The sequence below is a fragment of the Ranitomeya imitator genome, chromosome 4, assembly GCF_032444005.1.
Source record: "Ranitomeya imitator isolate aRanImi1 chromosome 4, aRanImi1.pri, whole genome shotgun sequence".
In the NCBI taxonomy this organism is placed as follows: domain Eukaryota; kingdom Metazoa; phylum Chordata; class Amphibia; order Anura; family Dendrobatidae; genus Ranitomeya; species Ranitomeya imitator.
The window spans coordinates 476,360,010-476,383,784 of NC_091285.1; the positions used below are offsets into that span (position 1 = coordinate 476,360,010).

The 23,775-nt window shown below is 45.4% G+C and overlaps 1 protein-coding gene across 14 annotated transcripts in view; it reads left to right on the plus strand.

Moving 5' to 3' along the window:
* Window positions 1-23,775, plus strand: part of SLTM (SAFB like transcription modulator) — a 127,705-nt gene that overhangs the window by 39,236 nt on the left and 64,694 nt on the right. For 2 of the 14 annotated variants that reach the window (XM_069765902.1, XM_069765898.1), the window contains exons 1-4: window positions 3,636-3,874; window positions 8,535-8,622; window positions 13,026-13,087; window positions 19,801-19,971. In XM_069765902.1, coding sequence (XP_069622003.1) covers window positions 3,659-3,874; window positions 8,535-8,622; window positions 13,026-13,087; window positions 19,801-19,971 — 537 coding nt within the window. In that variant the 5' untranslated portion in view covers window positions 3,636-3,658. Of the gene's footprint in view, window positions 1-3,329; window positions 3,875-8,534; window positions 8,623-13,025; window positions 13,088-19,800; window positions 19,972-23,775 lie in introns of those variants that run through there. The other 12 variants (XM_069765912.1, XM_069765908.1, XM_069765909.1 and 9 more) reach the window with 9 other exon arrangements.

Genomic DNA, 23,775 nt, shown 5'->3' on the forward strand with positions numbered 1-23,775 from the left:
CAGTTATAATTGGGGTGTTTCCACTGTTTAGGCACATCAGGGGCTCTCCACACGCGACATGGCGTCCAATCTCAATTCCAGCCAATTCTGCGTTGAAAAAGTAAAACAGTGCTCCTTCCCTTCCGAGCTCTCCCGTGTGCCCAAACAAGGGTTTACCCCAACATATGGGGTATCAGCGTACTCAGGACAAATTGGACAATAACTTTTGGGGTCCAGTTTCTTCTCTTACCCTTGGGAAAATAAAAAATTGAGGGCGAAAAGATCATTTTTGTGAAAATGATTTTCTTATTTTTACGGCTCTGCATTATAAACTTCTGTGAATCACTTGGTGGGTCAAACTGCTCACCACACCTCTAGATAAGTTCCTTAGGGGGTGTACTTCTCAAAATGGTGTCACTTGTAGGGGGTTTCAATGTTTAGGCACATCAGGGGCTCTCCAAATGCAACATGGCGTCCCATCTCAATTCCAGTCAATTTTGCATTGAAAAGTCAAATGGTGCTCCTTCCCTTACGAGCTCTGCCATGCGCCCAAACAGTGGTTTACCCCCACATATGGGGTATCCGGGTACTCAGGACAAATTGTACAACAACGTTTGGGGTCCAATTTCTCGTGTTACCTTTGGGAAAATAAATCAAATTAAAGTAAATTTTGTGTGAAAAAAAGTTAAATGTTCATTTTTATTTAGCAGGTTTACCCAGAATCCTTTGCAGTAGGCAGAGCTATGCAAATCATCTCTTTCCACCCCTGTCTAATCCACAGCGCTTGGAACCGCCAAGCGTGCAATGCTGCGGATTAGTTTCTAAATTTACACAGCCAACCAATTCCTACCTGTGGACACGTGTTTCGGGCTTTAGGCCCTCATCAGCACAGGGCTGGAATTGGTTGGCTGTATGGAGTGGGGCTCGGTGAGCAAGCGATACATACGGTACATGCTAGCCACCTTAGGGAGAGACCCAAGTTGAGCTAAATGTAGCGGGACGAAAGAGACCGAAAAGCCCTCTACTTAAAGGAAATACATAGTGGATGCTTTCCTGAAACGGAAAGTACTTGCAAGCAGCATAATACAAAGAATAGCAGGTTTACCCAGAATCCTTTGCAGTAGGCAGAGCTATGCAAATAATCTCTTTCCACCCCTGTCTAATCCACAGCGCTTGGAACCGCCAAGCGTGCAATGCTGCGGATTAGTGTAAATTTAGAAACTAATCCGCAGCATTGCACGCTTGGCGGTTCCAAGCGCTGTGGATTAGACAGGGGTGGAAAGAGATGATTTGCATAGCTCTGGCTACTGCAAAGGATTCTGGGTAAACCTGCTATTCTTTGTATTATGCTGCTTGCAAGTACTTTCCGTTTCAGGAAAGCATCCACTATGTATTTCCTTTAAGTAGAGGGCTTTTCGGTCTCTTTCGTCCCGCTACATTTAGCCCAACTTGGGTCTCTCCCTAAGGTGGCTAGCATGTATGTATCATTTTTATTTAAACGTTCCAAAAATTCCTGTGAAACACCTGAAGGGTTAATAAACCTATTGAATGTGCTTTTGTGCACCTTGAGGGGTGCAGTTTTTAGAATGGTCACACTTGGGTATTTTCTATCATATAGACCCCTCAAAGTGACTTCAAATGTGATGTGTTCCCTAAAACAAAATGGTGTTGTGAAAATGAGAAATTGCTGGTCAACTTTTAACCCTTATAAATCCCTAACAAAAAAAATTCTTTCCAAAATTGTGCTGATTGTAAAGTAGACATGTGGGAAATGAATTCAAAGTTGGATAATTGCAAAATTTTCGCCAAATTTCCATTTTTTTTCACAAACGCAAGTCTAATCAAAGAAATGTTACCACTATCATGAAGTACAATATGTCACGAGAAAACAGTGTCAGAATCACCGGGATCCGTTGAAGCGTTCCAGAGTTATAACCTCATAAAGGGACAGTGGTCAATAGTAAAAATTGCAAACCACCCTTGGGGCTTTAAGGGGTGAAAGCATGTAAAAAGTGGATTTTTTTTTTTAAAAGTTCAAATTGCCCCCGTTTTTTGCCACATTCAAAATGAGAATAAAAAGTCAAAACTAACCATTTGGTATCGCTGCGTTCAGAATTGCCCAATCTATCAAAATAGAATTAATGCGTTTGGTAAACTGCGTAACGAGAAAGAAATGAAACGCCAGAATTCCGTTCTTTTGTTTGTCACAAAATTGCATTAAAATTCATTAACGGACGATCAAAACATTGTATCTATCCCGCAAATGGTATCAATAAGGCTAAGTTCTCACTGCGTTAGTGCAATCCGTTCAACACATCCGTTAAGTGGACTGCAGTAATGCAAGTGCCGACGTTTGCACAGCACTAGCGCAGATGGAGCATCTGCTAGCTCCATCTGCGCTAGCAGTGACGGACCTGGAAACGCTGAGTTCACACTGCGTTAGTGTGACCCATTTAACGGACTACGTTACACCGTGGCATAACGTAGTCCGTTAACGCCGACATTACTTTCAATGGCGGATGCATCGCTAGTGCACACCCACAATGGGCGTGCGCTAGCGATGTGCCGTCATTGAGTGACGGACCCGAGACGCGGGCTGCAGGGTTTCCGGGTCTGTCACTGCTAGCGCAAATGGAGCTAGCAGATACTCTATCTGCGCTAGGCAGACATCAGCACTTGTGCTAGTGCAGTTCGTTTAACAGATGTGTTGAACGGACCGCACAATGCAAGTGTGAACTTACCCAAACGCTGCAGCCCGCGTCTCGGTCACTCAATGACGGCACATCGCTAGCGCACGCCCATTGTGGGCGGGCACTAGCAATGCGTCCGCCATTGAAAGTAATGGCGGCGTTAATGGACTACGTTACACCGCGTTATACTGCGGTGTAACTTAGTCCGTTAAACGGGTCACACTAAACCTACGTTCACATTAGCGTTTTGCGTGTTTGCATCGGGCGGCGCAGCGGCGACGCATGCGTCATGCTCCCCTATATTTAACATAAGGGACGCATGGACATGCGTTGTGCTGCGTTGTGCGACGCATGCGTTTTTTTTCCCCGCGTCGGGCGCAGAAAACGCAACAAGTTGCATTTTTCTTGCGTCCAAATTTCGGAAAAAAACTACGCATGCATCGCAAAACGCAGCGTTTTTGCGTGCGTTTTTATTTGCGTTGTGCGTTGCGTCGCCGGCGCACAACGCAAATGTGACCGTAGTCAGCTCGATGTGCAAAAAAATAAGCCTTCACCCAGTCCCAGACCAAGAAAAAAACTCAGAAAATAGCGCTGATTTATTTTAGAACAAACTCTTGGACTTTTTTTTCTCGTGGACTAAAAAAGAAAGTCTGTGCTCTGGAGAAGAAGGGGAGCGACACACCGAATCGGCTGGTGTCCGGGGTGCAGGGTTGTGTCCATTTCCTCCGTCACTGTCCCTTCACAGCATCTGATACCGGCCCCTGTGGTAGAACTAGATTGGGCTGAGCTCTGGGCGGCCCTCACTGACTGCCGGGTGCCCCCAGGCCGGATGGCTTGCGGCCATGGCACGGCCAGTGTGTGACTGACTGTGGGTGCGGCTGGGCCGTTATTTGCAGCGCCTGTTGGGGGAGGGACAGAGCAGCTCCACAGACAACGTGACGCGCACATCCGGGGCTTGATTCTTCGGAGCTGTCACGTGACGCGGCGACATGATCTCAGTGCCCGGATCGAGCCCGAGTAAAATGGCCTCACCTGGCGGAGCCGTCGAGAAGATGAAGGTGTCTGAGCTGCGCGTCATCGACCTGAAGTCCGAGCTGAAGCGGCGCAATCTGGACGTGAGCGGCGTCAAGAACGTGCTGGTGTCTCGGCTGAAGCAGGTGGGGGCGGGGCGGGCCGCCATGAATCCTCCGGCCGCACGTTGTTTGGTGCGTGGCCTGTGCTCGCGGCCGCCATTTCCGCGGGAGCATAAGAGCAGTGTTCCTCTGGTGCGGCCGTGTAGCGGTGATGGCGGGGCCTGCTGCTGCCTCATGAGGTGCACAAATGCGGCCCGACACTCACTGAAGCCGTTGGTAACGTGTGTGCTGTTCCGCGCGGCTCCGGCCTAAGTTCACACGTTGCAGGTCCCATTCTCGGCCTCTGCTAATCTGCGCTGACGCCATGTTGTGGCTCTTGGTGCAGACATTGCACAGCATTGGTGCAGACATTGCACAGCATTGGTGCAGACATTGCACAGCATTGGTGCATTATTAGAAGGCTGCAGACCCGCACTCGCCAGCTCCAGGGTTTCTTTTCTCCCTGCAGTGTGGCTGAGATGTTAGTTGCTGCAATTTGCACTTCTCAGAACAACGGGCACAGTGACCCCTGGTAATCACATGACCTGCCAAAACCAAAAATTGCAGCAGACGATTCCATTTTTAAAGATGCAGTGGTGGAAGCTAAGGGAGATATACTCCAGTAGCAGCCTCCGAAATGCCCGTGTGTGTGCATTTAACTATTGACTTCCTGAAAATCTGTGTGCAAAGATAAGAAATCATCTCTAAATCATTCTAGACACAGAGGGGACTTGTGTTTGTTTTCTGCTACAAATGACAAGTCGTGAGATAAAATTGCAGATGCCACCAAAAGGAGCCTACCCCACCCGTGAGCGCACACTGTGTATGTGCCCACGTTGCGGATTTGCCTCAAATATTCTGTGCAGATTCTGCATCTCTTGGATTTGATGCGGTTTTTTTAATGCGAATTTACTGCTGATTTTGTGTGGATTTATTGCGTTATTACCCCTGTGGATTTCTATAATATAATGGGTACAAAAAACGCTGCAGATCCGCACAAAAGAAGTGACATGCTACTTTTAAGACTACTTTCACACTTGTGTCGGTACGGGTCGGTCGCTATGCGTCGGGCCGACGGATGTTGTAAAATAACTGCGCGACGTGGTTAGCGGATTCAGTTTTTCAACGCATCTGCTGCCCATTTTGCAGTCCGGGGAGGAGGGGGCGGCGTTTCGGCCGCGCATGCACAGTTGAAAATGGCGAACGCGACACACAAAAAAAAGTTACATGGAATTTTTTTGTGCCGACGGTCCGCCAAAACAGCGCGTCGCACGACTGATGCAACGTGTGGCGATCCATCGCTAATACAAGTGTATTGGGAGAAAACGCATCCTGTGGGCACATTTGCAGGATCCGTTTTTTTCCCAAACCGACGGATTGCGACGGAGCTCTAAAGCCGGAAGTGTGAAAGTAGCCTAATCCGCAGCTTTTCCGCGTGGAATCTTCCGCACCATTAGCACAGCATTTTTTTTTTTTTCATTGATTTACATTGTACTGTAAATCACTTGCTGATCTGCAGTATTTCTGCACGGAAAAAAACGCTGCGGAGCCGTCAATTTGGCCATGTGAGGGCTTATTTTTTGCGGGACGAGTTGTACTTTTGAACGACATCATTGGTTTTAGCATGTCGTGTACTAGAAAACGGGGAAAAAATTCCAAGTGCGGTGAAATTGCAAAAAAAGTGCAATCCCACACTTGCTTTTTGTTTGGCTTTTTTGCTAGGTTCACTAAATGCTAAAACTGACCTGCAATTATGATTCTCCAGGTCAGTACGAGTTCATAGACACCTAACATGACTAGGTTATTTTTTATCTAAGTGGTGAAAACAAATTCTAAACTTTGCTAAAATTAAAAAAAAAAAAAAAATTGCGCCATTTTCCGATACCCGTAGCGTCTCCATTTTTCGTGATCTTGGGTCGGTTGAGGGCTTATTTTTTTGCGTGCCGAGATGACGTTTTTAGTGATAGCATTTCGGTGCAGATACGTTCTTTTGATCGCCCGTTATTGCATTTTAATGCAATGTCGCGGCGACCAAAAAATGTAATTCTGGCGTTTTGAATTTTTTTCCCGCTAGGCTGTTTAGCGATCAGGTTAATGCTTTTTTTTAGTTGATAGATCGGGCGATTCTGAGCGCGGCGATACCAAATATGCGTAGATTTTTTTTATTGATTTATTTTGATTGGGGCGAAAGGGGGGTGATTTAAACTTTTATATTTTTTTTTATTTTTTTTAACATTTTTTTCCACTTTTTTTTTTTAACTTTTGCCATGCTTCAATAGCCTCCATGGGAGGCTAGAAGCAGGCACAGCACGATCGCCTCTGCTACATAGCAGCGATCTGATGTTCGCTGCTATGTAGCAGAAATGGAGGTGGTCGGCGCTCACAGCCACCGGCGATCAGTAACCATAGAGGTCTCAAGGACCTCTATGGTTACAATGGAGACGCATCGCCGACCTCCGACCATGTGACGGGGGTCGGCGATGACGTCATTTCCGGCCGGATGCGGTAGTTAAATGCCGCTGTCTGCGTTTGACAGCGGCATTTAACTAGTTAAAAGGTGCGGGCAGATCGCAATTCTGCCCGCGCCTATTACGGGCACATGTCAGCTGTTCAAAACAGCTGACATGTCCCGGCTTTGGTGCGGGCTCACCGCGGAGCCCTGCATCAAGGCAGGGGATCTGACCTCGGACGTACTATCCCGTCCGAGGTCAGATAGGGGTTAAAGAAAAACCAAAACTGTCAAATAGCCGGCAGGTCATGTAAAACACTTATTGAGTCTCGGCAATGTGCTACCAACAGCATAGATCCAACATATATAGGTACACGTATGACTGTGGCAGTAGGTCACGTGATACAGTAGGAAATCATTAGATGCCATTTCGCATTCCAAGGCCGTCATGCAATGTCGCTATAGTATACCCCAGCACACAATAGTGGTAAGTTGGGCTGCATGTTGGAGATGGTGAAGTGGAACCTCGCTTTTTGGGTACTGTTTTATAGACCTAAATGCACACAAGCGAAATAGAAGTTTTGCCACAACTTCTTTCCTATGTCACATCTCACTAGTAGTTAAGCGAATTTTTGGGTTCGGTATCTGAATCTGAATTTGCCATATTGGTACCTGTATTCATGCCTAATTTATGTTTGACGATCGGTTCCGAACATATTTAGTAATTTCTACTTCCATTGACTCTAATGATGTTCGGCTATGTTTGACGAATATTGCAACAACAATATTCACTACCGAAAGTATTCGGAACTCAATCTGAACAAATTTGCTCAGCTCTACTCACTAGTCACTCAACTTTTCCTAGTGGCATGCCATCAATGTACATGGTTAATGGAGATGGCCAAACACATGAAACAAATGTTACCTGGACTAGCTGTACCCTCTCTCCCTCTCCAATCTCAGATTAGGAGAAAGAATTGATCAAACCTAACACTCTGTTGGTGAAGCATCCAGGTCTGTTGGAAGGAATGGCTTTCAATAACCTTAAAAGAATGTCACCAGAATTTTGCTATTCCAGGTGCAAAGCATGATGTAGTCAGACCCTGATTCCAGTGATGTCACTAAGGCTTGGTTCCCATTGCGTTAATGGGAAAGCGCTAACGGACAGCGTTGCACGGCGAAATTAACGCCGTGCAACGCGTCCGTTAGCGCGCCCATTCACGGCAATGGGAACGCGCAGCACTAGCGCGTGCCATGTTCAGCACGCGCTAGCGACGCGCCGGTGTTTCCTGGTGCGCCACGGACGCTGCTTGCAGCGTCCGAGGCGCGCCTGCGGTCCATTCCCCGCTCTCGCAGATCGGGGATCTGCGAGAGCGGGGACGTTACCACGACCCCGGGACGCGGCCCCATTAAAAACATTGCGTTAGTGCAATCCTTTTAGCGCTAGCGGGTTGCGCTAACGCAATGTGACCCTAGCCTTAGGCTACTTTCACACTAGCGTTGGTCGACGCACGTCACAATGCGTCGTTTTGAAGGAAAAAACGCATCCTGCTAAGTTGCCTGCAGGATGCTGTTTTTTTTCCTTAGACTTTAATTAGCGACGCATTGCAACGGATTGCCACATGTTGCATCCGTCGTGTGACGGATGCAACGTGTTTTTGCAGTCCGTCGGGACAAAAAAACGTTGCTTGCAACGTTTTTGGTCCGTAGGGTCCGCTTTTTCCAACTGCGCATGTGCGGCCGGAACTCCGCCCCCTCCTCCCCGGACCTTAAAATGGGGCAGTGGATGCGTTGTAAAACTGCATCCGCTGCCCCGTTGTGATTTTACTTCACAGCGTGTGTCGGCCCTACGCACTGCGACGGGCCCGTACCGACGATAGTGTGAAAGTAGCCTTACTGGGCTGCATGGTGCAGTTTCTCAGTTGCTGATTTCAGTTCTCTGCTGAGCTCGGTCACCCTGCCCGCAACACTGATTGGCAGCTTTCTGTGTACACTGTTCATAGGCAGAAAGCTGCCAATCTTTGGGGGTGGGTTACACGGCAGGAGGACTGCATGGCTTGGCATAACTAGGCCACTAATAAGGATATCCTTCTGATTAAACAGTTATTTTACTGAGATGCCAAGCAAACTAGTAAATGCCAAATCCCTGCAATAAGGGTCTCTGTCCCTACATTACGCTGCTCCTATTAAGTAGCAAAACCTGGTGACTACTTTCCATAAAGTTTTCAGTGTAATGTTTTGTCCTACAGCTTTATGTATGCATTATATTTACTTACCAGGTTTTTATTTTTTATTATTATACAGGCAATTGAAGACGAAGGCGGAGATCCTGAAAATATTGAGCTAAATTCTGGTGGTGATACTCCTTCGAGGAAGCATTTGAAGAGCAAAGGTGTGTACCACTGTTAAACTTATTTTTCCCTGCCAGTCATTGTATTCCTGGCCTACTCCAATTTATTAAACTGGCCTCGAGATAGACTATGCAGAGCTCCAAATTGACTTTTAATTTTAATAAATCATGTTCACACTTTTCTCTGATCCCACCACCATTTTTACTCGTATTGACCAGAGATGAGGCAAACAAGTCTATACACTTCACACCGCTTGTGATAAATGCTCGTAATGCTGCTAGAGGCCATTCGGGCAGTGTACTTGATCATTTCTGCTCCGTGGATGTTTTCCCATAATTGAGTGCTAGCTGCAGCTGCTCTTATTTACTGCCCAAGGGTATTTCACACACCCAATGTATAAAAATGCCATAAATTTCAACTGTGCTTCATAACGTATTTTGCTAGCGTCTGTATGAGCATGGTAATTTTGCATAGTTTTGTTGACTTTCGAAAATGATCTGTTTCAAAATCCTTGTTAAGATCACAAAAAGTGCTTTGTTTGTCAGGTTCACATTTGCTTTGAACGCTCAAGACACTTGTTCTTTTTTTTTTTTTGTAGAACGAAAGAGCTTGTATGCAATTTACATACCCTTAAAGGGCCACTGTCACCCCCTCCAGCCGTTATAAACTAAAAGAGCCACCTTATGCAGCAGTAATGCTGCATTCTAACAAGGTGGCTCTTTAAGTTTTTGGTGCATGTATTCCCAAAATAGAGTTGTATTACTTCTGCAAAATACCTGTCTTTATCCAGGGAGGCAGGTCCTCACCCCCTGCTTGAAACGCCACACTGACGTCACTCAAATATTCAGGGGGCTCCGGGCACCGGCCCCTCCGCTGTTTTCGCTTGAAAGCCAGCGCCTGCACTGTGTAGTACTGTGTGGGGCAGGCGCAGTGAGCTCTGGCCGTCTGACGTCACAGCCAGGCTTGCAGACTGCGCCTGTACGGCCGCCCTGCCTATGAATCCCAGCCCCGCACTGTGCATAATGCATAACACACTGTGGGAATTCCCAAGGTGGGTGGCCGCACTGTCCGCACAGGCGCAGTCTGCAAGCCTGGCTGTGACGTCAGACGGCCAGAGCTCACTGCGCCTGCACCAGACAGTACTACACAGCGCAGGCGCCGGATTTCAAGTGAAAACAGCGCGGAGGGGGCCGTGCCCGGAGCCCCCTGAATATTTGAGTGACGGCAGTGTGGCGTTTCAAGCAGGGGGTGAGGACCTGCCTCCCTGGATAAAGACAGGTATTTTGGAGAAGTAATAAAACTCTTTATTTTGGGACTACATGCACCAATACCTAAAAGAGCCACCTTGTGCAGCAGTAATGCTGCAGTCTAACAAGGTGGCTCTTTTAGTTTATAACGGCTGGAGGGGGTGACAGTGGCCCTTTAAGTGCTTTCCCCTTTTGAATTAATATGGTCATACAGGTTGTGTATAACTGAAATTAGTCATATCTGTATACCTCCTGGATGATGGCTTGTTCAATAAGTCTTCTTTTTATAGCTTCGAATGCTGTAGATAAGCCCCTGATGGTGGTGGCCGCAGTTTATAGGGCCAAAATGAGGTGACAGATTCCCTTTAAATAACTTTGTATTAAGAATACCAAAATGGATCTAATAATAATAAATCAGGACAGCCGAGGGTCATAAACATGCAGTCAAGTATAATCAAGTTTTTACTCAAAAATAGAAAACATTTTTTAAGGGAATATAAAGTGTCTTGTACTTTATTCACCCTTTCTGATAGCGGAGGTTTGCACCCTAGGGATTAGACATGGCGGCTCTGCTCAAGGTCGGCTGTCCCTACCTGACCTCCCTACACAAGCCAACACACTAAAGGTACCTTCACACATAACGATATTGTTAACGATATCGTTGCTATTTGTGACGTAGCAACGATATCGTTAATGAAATCGTTCTGTGTGACAGCGACCAACGATCAGGCCCCTGCTGGGAGATCGTTGGTCGCTGAATAAAGTCCAGAACTTTATTTGGTCGCTGGACTCCTGCTGACATCGCTGGATCGGCGTGTGTGACACCGATCCAGCGATGTCTTCACTGGTAACCAGGGTAAACATCGGGTAACTAAGCGCAGGGCCGCGCTTAGTAACCCAATGTTTACCCTGGTTACCATGCTAAAAGTAAAAAAAAACAAACACTAGATACTTACCTACCGCTGTCTGTCCTCCAGCGCTGTGCTCTGCTCTCCTCCTGTACTGGCTGTGAGCCGGAAAGCAGAGCGGTGACGTCACCGCTCTGCTTTCCGGCTCACAGCCAGTACAGGAGGAGAGCAGAGAAGCAGAGCGCAGCGCTGGAGGACAGACAGCGGTAGGTAAGTATGTAGTGTTTGTTTTTTTTTACTTTTAGCATGGTAACCAGGGTAAACATCGGGTTACTAAGCGCGGCCCTGCGCTTAGTTACCCGATGTTTACCCTGGTTACCGGCATCGTTGGTCGCTGGAGAGCGGTCTGTGTGACAGCTCTCCAGCGACCAAACAGCGACGCTGCAGCGATCCGGATCGTTGTCGGTATCGCTGCAGCGTCGCTAAATGTGAAGGGGCCTTAAGTGCTTAAGTTCTGTAGATTGTAAATATTGTCTAACGTAATTGATTCAGTAAATCTATTGAACATAGGATTCCACAAAGGAGATTAATCTAACGTTAATATCCCTGATGTCTGTGATTATATGTAAGAGGTCTGATATGTCGGAGGCACGGTGAAGTAGTCCAGACTAGTATATTTATCTCTAACCAAATGAAGTGCAAATGCATAGAGACAAAATACAAATGGGTAGACAAAGGCTATCAACCTTAATCTGCAGAGTTTTTGACCATAGATGATATCCCTCCCAGTAGTATCTATTGCATATATTGTGCATTACCGGTATCCTAAAGGCATATCCACAGGAGGATTCATTCATGCAAATAGTGCAAGTCACCACTGGTAATATCAGTTACTTGTTACAGACGAGCAAAAAATGCCAATCTGCATATACTAGATATTAATAGTATCACAAAGGTATATCCAAATAAAATGCACAATAGATGGATGCAAATAGTGCCATGCTATATCATATGTCCGTCATATGCAACTGATGTGGATACGCCTTTAGGATTCCGGTAATGCACGATATATGCAATAGATAGTACTGGGAGGGATATCCTCTATGGTCAAAAACTTTGTAGGTTAAGGTTGATGGCTTTTGTCTACCCGTTTGTGTTTTGTGTCTATGCATTTGCACTTCATCTGGTTACAGATAAATATACCAGTCTGGACTACTTCACAGTGCCTCAAACATATCAGACCTATTACATGTAATCACAGACCTCAGGGATATTAACATTAGATAAATCTCCTTTATGGAATCCTATGTTCAATAGATTTATTGAACCAATGAAGCCAGATGTTACTTACAATCTATGACACTTAAGCACTTTATTTGGGCGTTGGCTTGTGTAGGGACCGCCTACGTTAAGCAGGGGCGCCATATCGAATTCTTGGGGTGCCAACCTCCGCAGTCAAAAAGCGTGACAAAAACAAGACACCTTCTATTCCCTTAGAAAAGTTGTTCGTTTTTTTACTAAAAAAACCAAAAACTAAATTATACTTACCAGACTTCATATGTTTTTTTATTGACCCTTGGCTGTCCTGATTTAATAAATTCTTTATTGGTATTTTTACAAAAAAAAAATTTGGGGGGCAATTTGTGTTTTCATAGCTTTGATTTCCACGCTTTGGGGCGTACGCTGTCTGGAAAATCAGATTGCTTCCAATTTTTCGTTATACAAGATTTCTCCTCCCCTTCTCTTCATTTTCCCTTTGACATGTACGCGACCAAAAATCCCGCTCCTGCACTTTCTGCCTGCCGTCAGTCCTCTGCACTGGGGAATTCACCTTTACTGTGTGCCGGAGATCATTGGAACCGGAAGTGACAGCAACTCTCCGGCACTTGCGCATCAAAATTCAAGACCGTTTCCACAGAAGGGCGGAACAGTGCAGAGGAGCGACAGCAGTTAGAATACGCAGGCGTGAGATTTATGGTCGTGTACATGACTTCAATGGGACACTGATGTGAAGGGGAAGAGAAATTTTGTATAATGAAAATTGGAGGCAGTCAGATCTTCAGGGCAACGTACACCCCATAGCCTGGAAGATCAAAGCTATAAAAGAGAATTTTAACTGAACAAGTCATTATTAGGAGGCATGCAGGTAGGACTAATTTCTTCTGCATGCAACCTGTATGCCCATATTAACTAAAAAAGCTCAAAAGGGTAACAGATTCCCTTTAGTTCTATCATCCATTAACACTGCTAGTATCTTATCGTGTACTGAGCCGTTAATAATTGGTTATGTTTATTTTACAACCACTGAAGATTTATCAACCAGTTACAATTTGTGATTGTCCATTTCAGGTAAAAAGCTGGAAGCTGATGAGTCTGGATGTGAAGCGTCCATGGAGGAAGATGCATATAAGGTAAAATGGTGCTGCTGTTAATCCCATAATGTAGGTTGAAGGGTGAGCACCCTGTCTGCTGATCACCCATAGTTCTTTCCCCATTGCAACAGTAAGTCCAGGTGTAAACTTGTTGTTAGCGCATTTAGTCGTCTTCTACCTATGCGACAGCAGGAACAGCCGGCCTCCCATTGGGCCATGTCTGCTATTAGAAAGGTATTTATATTTTAATAATCATAATTATATTAGTAGAAAGGCTTAGTATCAGACTGTAAGACAGAGCAAGCATAGATTGGCAGGTAAGGCCATGATAACCCCTGAAAATGCTACATTTTTATTCTAGCCACGCATCAAAATTTTTCTGCTTCAGATCTCTCTGCAAGTTCACAGCAAAATATACGTGTCTCTTAAAGGTTTGGGTTCACTGTGATTTTGTCCCTATACACTGGATATGTAAACCTGTAGCATAATGAGAGATCTTGTCAAGCTCAGAAACACCTTTTACCTGTAGGTAAAGGTGTATGAATAGAGAAAAACCCTTCATTTTCCCCCTTTTAGCTGCTGCTTAGTAATCCAGCATTTTAATGCTTTTTTTTTGACCTGCAGTTTACCCCTATTTCTGCAGATAACGCGTTTCGGGACATGATCGGTTTCTCTTTAACATGGTTCAGATTCAGAAATCCCCAGTATGCTCTTGTCCGTGCAGACTTTAACCAGCACATGATTTTGAATATTAATTCACATGTATTGCACTGTAGTTTGTGAATTCTTATTAAATCTGCACCACAAACTTGGAAGTGTAACTTTTTCCCCCTCCCAGGTGCACAAGTGATTGTCACCTAGCACCCCTCCCCTTCCTTTCCCCTTTTTAAAGGGAATATGTCAGCCACATTTTACTATTCTGAGTGCAGTGTAATGAAGAGCAAAGAGCCTGATTGTAGGATGTCACTTTATTCAGCTGTATTATAGTTTTATTACAATCAGTGTTTTATCAGCAGGAGATTCACTAAAGGACTGCGTCTCGCATGCAGTCCAGCTATTGTGTAACCCCCACACCTACCACATGGCAGCTTGCTGACAATATACAGTGTACGCGGGGAGGGGCTGTGGAGGGGGAATATACACAGCGCTGCTTTCTGCCTCTGCTACATCTGCAGCTGAGAAAATAGAGATTCTATCAAAGCTGCACCGAGCCACCCAGAAAGTTATACACCCTTGGAATCAGGCTCTCTAACCCTACATTATACAGCTTTCCATATACATAGCAAAAACCTGATGAGATTCCCTTTAACCCCTTCCTGACACTGGCAGTGCCATGATCAGGAAGGACTTTCCAACCAATGCAGTATGTATACATGATGTCATTTATGCGATCACCATGACTCAGCGCATGGTGATCACATGAAGGTGTCAGCTGTTTCTCACAGCAGGGAACACGGAGTTAGTCACAGAAAGCAGCGACACCCCCCACCTCGCAGCTACTATCGCTGTGATTGGCTGTTCTATTCTGAGCAGCCAATCACAGCTTTTTCTGTGTTTCAGGCAATGAAACTGCCTGAAATACTAATGTCGAGCCTACAGTTGTTGCTGTAACAGCACCGATCATAGGCTGTTGCCTAGCAACGCCTGTGTCCCCAGTGCCAGGTGTGATTGGTGCAATCGATACCGTCGATCGCTCTAATCAGAGTGCACAGACTCTTTGACCCCACAGTGATCACCCAGTACTTTAGCATTCTAGCTATGGACATGTACACCGCAGTCACTGTATTGTTCTGTGTGCAGTGCTGGGCCTTGAGGTTCCGCTGACTTTATAAATCCGGTGCTGCCCTGCTGCTGAAGAGGAAGGAAGACTTCTTTGATCCTTCCCTGATCTTTCCTAATCCACGCCAATCCCCCTCTCCCCTGCTGCCGAGCACTGATCAGTATTTGATCGCTCTTTTTGGGCAGTTTTTTTCTTTTGTGCGTCCTGCAGCCACTGAGCATTGATCAGTCCTGTCTGTGCTCGCTGTTTTCCACAACTTTTTTTTTTTTCATCCTTGTCTATTTTTTTTCTGTCTCTCCCTCTCCCCGTGCATCTTACAGCCGCTGATCATACACACACCACTGATTGTCAAGGACTTTTCCTGTTTTTTTTTTTTAATCTTCTTTGCACCACATCTATGCCTGCTTCCTACAGTCTTCGAGGTCTGATCACTGACGTACGTCAGTGATTGCTTCTGGTGGTTTTGAGGTTTTTTTTGTGTGTGAAAGAATTGAATAAAAAAAATTTGGATTACTTAATAGGACTAGATGAGGTACAGTAAAAATATACTGTAGTTATTGTCATCTACTACAGTATATTTTACTGAATTGAGTCAGGGTAAGTGTCAGTGCATTAGTTAGTCACATTTGTGTGTACGTCCTAGAACAGTCGATCGCTGACATAAACGTGGTCGGCATCTGGTTGGTGTTCTTAAAGAAAAAAAAATTAGGGACAATTAAAATTATACTGCAGTAATGGGCAACTACTACAGTATTTTTAACTGAATGAAGTCAGGTTTAGTGTCAGTTGTGGGCCCTGAGTAATTTTTTTTTTTTTTTTAACTGATATCCTGTTAGTATTTATTTAATTTTATTTTTTTTTTTTACGTTTTTCTTTCTATATTTTCCCCCCTTCCTCCTCTTCGTCCCACTCATCCCAAACCCCGGTATTCATCGGTGGCGGTGTTTGCTTTCCCTTCCTCCGAGACTGACAGGCTGGGTGCACATGATGCGGTGTTTGACGCTGTGTAAATACGCAGCGTCAAACCCGCAGCAATTACTGGTCCTGTGCACATATCCTGAGTGAGAGGGTCCCACCTTCCTTTAATTTTTCATCCTCGTCCTCCTCCTCCTCTAGTGATCCTGAACCACCACGCAGTCACCTCAGGACAGAAATTCGGCGCCCTCTTACGGACCTTGCCCCATCCCGTACCCCCACCCCAAAACTTGAGCCACAGATTCCTGATTTTGTGGAGCAATCGGGAAACCAAATTTGACACCACTGGCCTCACCGAAATTGACTTTTTCAAAGTAGTCTTCAATGAGAATTGTGTAAATCGCATTGTGGCGCAGACAAATTTTTTTTGTACGCCAAGCAATTTTTATCACACTTCATTCGCCAACTGGACCCTTGTATACACCGTAGAAATGAAGTTTTGTGACCTTGTGCTTCATATGGGGTTGGTGAAGAAACCAGAAATTTGGCAATATTGGAGTGTTGACGTTTTGTCTAACACTCCACCGTCCCGCATGGCTATGCCCCGAACAGACTTTGATGCCATCTTCAAATCAGTGGGAACCGTTGGAGTTCCTGATGAGCTATTAGCTCATAAAGTGAACACTCTTCAGAATTGTAAAATTTGTCCTGGTCATGAAGGTGTTAACTGAGAACTGGAACTAAATCTTTTTTTTTTTTTCTCAACTAAAACCAGACGTTTTTTGAGAATTATTTTTTTTTCCTGATATAAGTAAGATCTTAATTATATTTGTCCTTGCTTATCGGTCAAAGGAGTACTACGCTGCTTATAAATGTCTGTTTTCTTTTGAAGCTTGTTTCGCTTATTACACCACAAGGAACGTTTGGTATTTTAGGCTGGGGCTGCACGGCAACGTATATTGAGTGACACTGAAATCCCAGCGAAACGTTGCAAGATTGGAGCTAATGGCTCCCTATGATGTCGCTTTGTGACTGACATTGCATATGTTACCCAAAGTGTTGTGTTTTCAGTCACTACTTGTAAGGCCTCTTTCACACTTTCTTTTTTTGTCACAATGCGTCGATTTGTGGAAAAAAAAAAACGGATCCAGCAAATGTTTCTGCTGGATCTGTTTTTTTCTCATAGACTTGTATTAGTGACGGATGGCCTCACATTTCATCCGTCGTGCGCTGGATCCGTCGTAAAATTGCTGTCCGTCGGGCGGAGACAACGCACATAGAAACGTTTTTTGTGTACGTCGTAAAATCGCTCAGCGACGTTGCGGACAGTCAAAAGCAGGAATCCAGCGACGGATGCTGTCTTTTGAAACTGAGCATGCGCGGAATAATTTCCCGTGACGGCAAATTGCACAGGTGTTTTTTACGCGGGCACAAGTCACCGGGTCGTTCCATTCTTACTGTTGACCTTGATTTTGATTCTCTGGTGCAACGTAAACTGAGAACATGTCATGAACTAATGAAATCGGCTAATAAAGATAGGTATTTTTGTGGACCTCTGTGGTTCTGTTTCCTATTTGTATCTTTTCACTCTGATTATTTTTTTTTGGGTCCTGTGCTACAGTTAGATTCCATCATGCTTCTAACTAGAATATGACTCCTTGTTTTCCTGTAAGGCAATTCATTTTTTGTGTGATGGGCATAAAGATTATTGGTGATTTCTTTGTTGGCCTAATGATGAATAAAGCCTTTTTAGGAGATAATTTACAGTGGGTACAGAAATTATTCAGACACCTTTTAAGTTTTTCACTTTGTTTCATTGCAGCCATTTGGTAAATTCAAAAAAGTTCATTTTTTTTCACAATAATGTACACTCTGCACCATATCTTGACTAAAAAAAAAAAAGAAATGTAGAAATTTGCAAATTTAATAAAGAAAAACTGAAATATCACATGGTCAGAAGTAATCAGACCCTTTGCTCATACTCTATTTGAGTCACATGCTGTCCATTTCCTTGTGATCCTCCTTGAGATGGTTCTACTCCTTCATTGGAGTTTCCAGCTGTTTAATTAAACTGATAGGACTTGATTTGAAAAGGCATACACCTGTCTATATAAGAGCTCACAGTGCATGTCAGACCAAATGTGAATCATGAGGTCAAAGGAACTGGCCAAGGAGCTCAGAGACAGAATTGTGGCAAGGCACAGATCTGGCCATGGTTACAACAGAATTTCTGCAGTACTCAAGGTTCCTAAGAGCACAGTGGCCTCAAGAATCCTTAAATGGAAGAAGTTTGGGACCACTAGAAGTCTTCCTAGACCTAGCCATCCAGCCAAACTGAGCAATCGTGGGAGAAGAGCCTTGGTGAGAGAGGTAAAGAAGAACCCCAAGATCACTGTGGCTGAGCACCAGAGATTCAGTAGGGAGATGGGAGAAAGTTCCACAAAGTCAGCTATCACTGCAGCCCTCCACCAGTCGGGCCTTTATGGCAGTCGCCCAACGGAACCCTCTCCTCCGTGCAAGATATATGGAAAAAACCGCATAGTTTGCTAAAAAAAAAACACATGAAGGACTCCCAGACTATTTGAGAAATAAGATTCTCTGTTCTGATGAGATGAAGATAGACCTTTTTTGTGATAATTCTAAGTAGTATGGGTGGAGAGAACCAGGCACTGCTCATCACCTGCCCAATATAATCCCAACAGTGAAACATGGTGGTGGCAGCATCATGCTATGGGGTGTTTATCAGCTGTATGGACAGGACAATTGGTTGTCATTGAAGGAAACATGAATGCGGCCAAGTACAGAGATATCCTGGATGAAAACCTCTTCCAGAGTGCTCTGGACCTCAGACTTGGCCAAAGGTTCACCTTCAAACAAGACAATGACCCTAAGCACACAGCTAAAATAACAAAGGAGAGGCTTCAGAACAACTGTGACCATTGTTCACTGGCCCAGTCAGAGCCCTGACCTAAACCCAATTGAGCATCTCTGGAGAGACCTGAAAATGTCTGTCCACCAACGTTCACTGTCCAACCTGGCGGAACTGAAGAGGATCTGCAAGGAAGAATGGCAGAAGATCCCCAAATCCAGGTGAGAAACTTGCTGCATCATTCCCAAGAAGATTCATGGCTGTACTAGCTCAAGGTGCTTCTACTCAATACTGAATCAAAGGGTCTGAATACTTATGGCCATGTGATATTTCAGTTTTTCTTTTTTAATAAATTAGCAAAAATTGCTTCATTTCTGGGGGGGGGGGGGGGGGGGGGGGGTTCAGTCAAGATCCAGTGCAGAGTGTACATTAATGTGGAAAAAAATGAACTTTTTTTGAATTTTCCAAATAGCTGCCATGAATCCGAGTGAAAAATGTAAAGGGGTCTGAATTCTTTCCGTACCCACTGTATAATACAAACACTTCAGCATTCTCATTCAGAGGCGAGTGTTTCTCAGCGTTGGAGGACATTGTGTGCCCGTTTTCCTTGCACACATCTGCAAGATACTGGTTTGTATGGGAGGACTTGTTAATACGTATTTAATTCATTGGTGAAGTTGGACGAAAGCTAAATTCACATAGAATACACTGATGACGTTGCTTCTTGAAATCCAAGACTAAAGATTATCCCTTTAATGAAGTTAATAGCATGACTGCTTAAGACTGTTATTTGAATTTATAAGGAAAATCATCAGTTTATTGCCTGATAAATCCTTTTAAAACTTGACTCAAATACGTAGTGTGGTGTTGCAGAGATTCTCCTAATCTTGACCGTACAGAGCTAATGGTCAGGGGTACAATGGCTAGATCACTGTCTAAGTAGACCAGGGGCTCCTAACTGATGCAGCCACGATAAAGATGGTAGTGTCCCTCCTTATTCCAGCTGTGTTACTGGCTAAAATGGTATGGTGCACTTACTGTAAATTATACCTCTGTATCTGCCAAGTGAGCCTTTCCATAGGATACAAACCATATACGCTGGCAAACAGATTGCATACCCATTCACTGAATGGGCGTTCCTGTCTTGGAGCATTACAAGATTCATATTGTTTGCCTTTTTCAAAAAAGGATTTTGAGCTGGAATCTCAAGATTTAAGTGATCAAGATGCTAATGATGAAGAAAAGGATTCTGAGGAAAAAGAACAAAGTGTGAAGGATGACTCTGTGCTACCTACCGAAGACAAGCAGAACACTGATACGCATCCAGACTGGGAAACTGAGCAAGAACCTCAAAACCAAGTATGACGAGTGGTTACCTTCCAATCACAATGTAGAATTTTGTATTAGCTGCAAATTGGTTTTCAGATTAGCTGTTGGACTCTGATGGGCCTTCCTTATTACCTGCTCCTATCAGGAGATGGAAGGATTAACTCTCTTCTGCTGGGATTGGCTCTGTGGCTCCTGCTTTCACTTATTGTGCTCTGCTTCTACATGCGTCGTTGATCTTTTAATTGGAATAATTTCATACTTTCATTTAAAGTGACTTTAAAAGTTTGATACTAATGAAATTCTACAAATTATTTAAATCCATTTTAACTGAATAGAATTTTTACAGGAAATGTATTTGCATCATGGTGCTTTTTTGCTAGTGTACCTCCAGTGTGCTAAATATCTACCATTTAATCAGAGTAGTGCATGAGCTTTATTCACTGACAGACTGCTTACATAATATATTTCAATAAAGGATGGTGTAAGAATGGGAGATAAACGCTGCTAAATTTAATTTAACCCCTTTCTGACATTGGACGTACTATTCCGTCCTTGTGGGGTGGGCTCTAATGCCCAAGGATGGAATAGTACATCCAGCGCGATCGGCCGCGCTCCCCCGTGAGCGTGGCCGGGTGTCAGCTGCCTATCGCAGCTGACATCCGGCACTATGTGCCATCAGCGGTCACGGACCGCCCCCGGCACATTAACCCCTGGCACACCGTGATCAAACATGATCGCGGTGTGCCGGCCGTATAGGGAAGCATCGCGCAGGGAGGGGGCTCCCTGCGGGCTTCACTGAGACCCCCGGAGCAACGCGATGTGATAGCGTTGCTGCGAGGGTCTCTTACCTCTCCTCCCTGCAGCAGGCCCGGATCCAAAATGGCCGCGGCATCCGGGTCCTGCAGGGAGGGAGGTGGCTACCAAGTGCCTGCGCTAACTGTCAAATAAGCGATCTGTGATGTCTCCCAGCCCCCCACCCCGTGCGCACAAAGTAAAAAACTTAAACAAAAAAAAAAAAAATTTCCACATGTGTAAAGAAAAAAAAAATATTCCTAAATAAAGAAAAAATATATATTATTCCCATATATACTTCTTTATCTAAATAAAAAAAACAAACAAAAGTACACACGTTTAGTATCGTTGCGTCCGTAACGACCCAACCTATAAAACTGTCCCACTAGTTAACCCCTTCAGTAAACACCTTAAGAAAGAGGCAAAAAACAACGCTTTATCATACAAACAAAAAGTGGAATAATGCGATCAAAAAGACAGATAAAAATAACCATGGTACCGCTGAAAACGTCATCTTGTCCCGCAAAAAACGAGCCGCCATACAGCATCATCAGCAAAAAATAAAAAAGTTATAGTCCTGAGAATAAAGCGATGCCAAAATAATTATTTTTTCTATCGTATAAAAGCGCCAAAACATTAAAAAAAATGATATAAATGGGGTATCGCTGTAATCGTACTGACCCGAAGAATAAAACTGCTTTATCAATTTTACCAAATGCGGAATGGTATAAACGCCTCCCTCAAAAGAAATTCATGAATAGCTCGTTTTTGGTCATTCTGCCTCACAAAAATCGGAATAAAAAGCGATAAAAAAAATCTCACGTGCCCGAACATGTTACCAATGAAAACGTCAACTCGTCCCGCAAAAAACAAGACCTCACATGACTCTGTGGACTCAAATAGGTAAAAATTATAGCTCTCAAAATGTGGTAACGCAAAAAATATTTTTTGCAATAAAAAGCGTCTTTCAGTGTGTGACGGCTGCCAATCATAAAAATCCGCTAAAAAACCCGCTATAAAAGTAAATCAAACCCCCCCCTTCATCACCCCATTAGTTAGGGAAAAATAAAAAAAAAATGTATTTCCATTTTCCCGTTAGGGTTAGGGCTAGGGTTGGGGCTAGCGTTAAGGCTACATTTAGGGTTAGGGTTTGGATAACATTAACATTTGGGAATAAGGTTGGGATTAGGGTTAGAGGTGTTTGGATTGGGGTTTCAGTTATAATTGGGGGGGTTTCCACTGTTTAGGCACATCAGGGGCTCTCCAAATGCGACATGGCGTCCCATCTCCATTTCTGTCAATTTTGCATTGAAAATTCAAATGGCGCTCCTTCGCTTCCGAGCTCTGCCATGCGCCCAAACAGGGATTTACCCCCACATATGGGGTATCGGTGTACTCAGGACAAATTGTACAACAACTTTTGGGGTCCATTTTCTTCTGTTACCCTTGGGGAAAATAAAACATATTGGAGCTGAAGTAAATTTCTCTATCGCCTTTCATTGGGGGACACAGGAACCATGGGTGTATGCTGCTGCCACTAGGAGGCTGACACTATGCAAATAAAAAAGTTAGCTCCTCCTCTGCAGTGTACACCCTACCGACAGGAAGTAGGATATTCAGTTTAGCTTGGTGTCAGTAGGAGGTGGACACGGGTCTTTCATTAGACCCTTATCTACCTCAATGTGCGTCGTTTCTTTTCAGGTTTTCCGTAAGGGATACAGGGTGAGCAGTCACACCTGTAGCCCCACAATACGGACTATGAGTACGGCTAGTGCTGCCACCCCGTATCCTCATAGATCCTTCCCCAGGACCAAGATCCTAGCACACAAGCGTGCTCAGAAGTCCGGTACTGGCTCCGTCCCCCACCCACTCGCCCACCAGAGCCTGTCGGTTGGAGGAGACGAGGGCGTCCATCAGCTCCCTGGACGTCTGATATCTCCCCCGGATTGAGGTTAGTCAGAACGGCGTGGGATATTTTAGGTGAGTATTCCACATACCCCCTTCCCCCCCTCCCCCCCCCCATGCTGTTCCGCCTGAGAGCCTCCACTAATCCGGGGTGGTCACTGGAGCAGTCCTAGTTCAGTGCTGCGCAGTTTTTCCCCAGGCTGCCTTGGCCTGGTTGGCGCCTTATTGGCCCCACGCGTGGCAGCCGTGCTACTTTGGTGGCCGCATCTCTGAGCCTGGCTTATAGGTAACCACGCTGCCTTTTTCCCTGCCGCACTGTGTTCTGATGCGGCGCCGCAGCCAGCCGTGCCGTTTCCTCCCCCGGCGCTGCCCCCTTTCTGGCAGCCGCACCGGCTTCCTCCTGCAGCCGCACTTATTTTCTATCAGTGTGGCAGGCAGCCGCGCCGCTTTCTTGTGGCCGCACTTTCTCTCCCGCTGCGGCGGCCTTGCAAACAACCGCGCCGCTTTCTCCTGCGGCCGCGCTGCGCCTGTTTTTGCAAGGTCACCGCACCGTTTTTCCCGACGACCGCGTCCCTCCCCGGCGGCCGCCGGCCCCAAATTTAGGCCCCGGCTTCTTCTGGGGCCTACTTCCGGTGCTGTCTCCTCACTTCCTTTACCTCAGGCGGGCTTTTCTCCCGCCCGGCTTTCATCGACGAGCTCCGCCCCCCCCGGCGCCATCTTGGTGCTCCTGGCCTGGCGGTTAGCCCCACCCACTTTTTCCTGCGCCCCTGAAGTGTTTTTTTCGGCATCAGGACCGCCTTGCGCTGGCTCCTCAAAGCGCATAGCCTGGCGTTCTCATCCCTTGTGGCTAAGCATTGCAGCCGGTCTCGGACAGAAGAGTGTCCCAGAAGTCTGCTCTGTCTGCCTGCACCCCTGCGTTAAGGACCATCGACATCATGAAGTGCAGCTTTCCAACCATCACCTGTCGTGAGTAGCTCTGCTGCAGACTGACACTCTCCTCTGCTTTCCTGTCCCCTAACCTTCTGGCTTCTTCAGGGGTTCTCTTCTGCCTTAGTCTAACACTTTGCGTCTTCGCCTTATGCCCACCACAGCGTCTGCCGTGAGTAGTTCTGCACCGCAGACTGATACTCTCCCCTT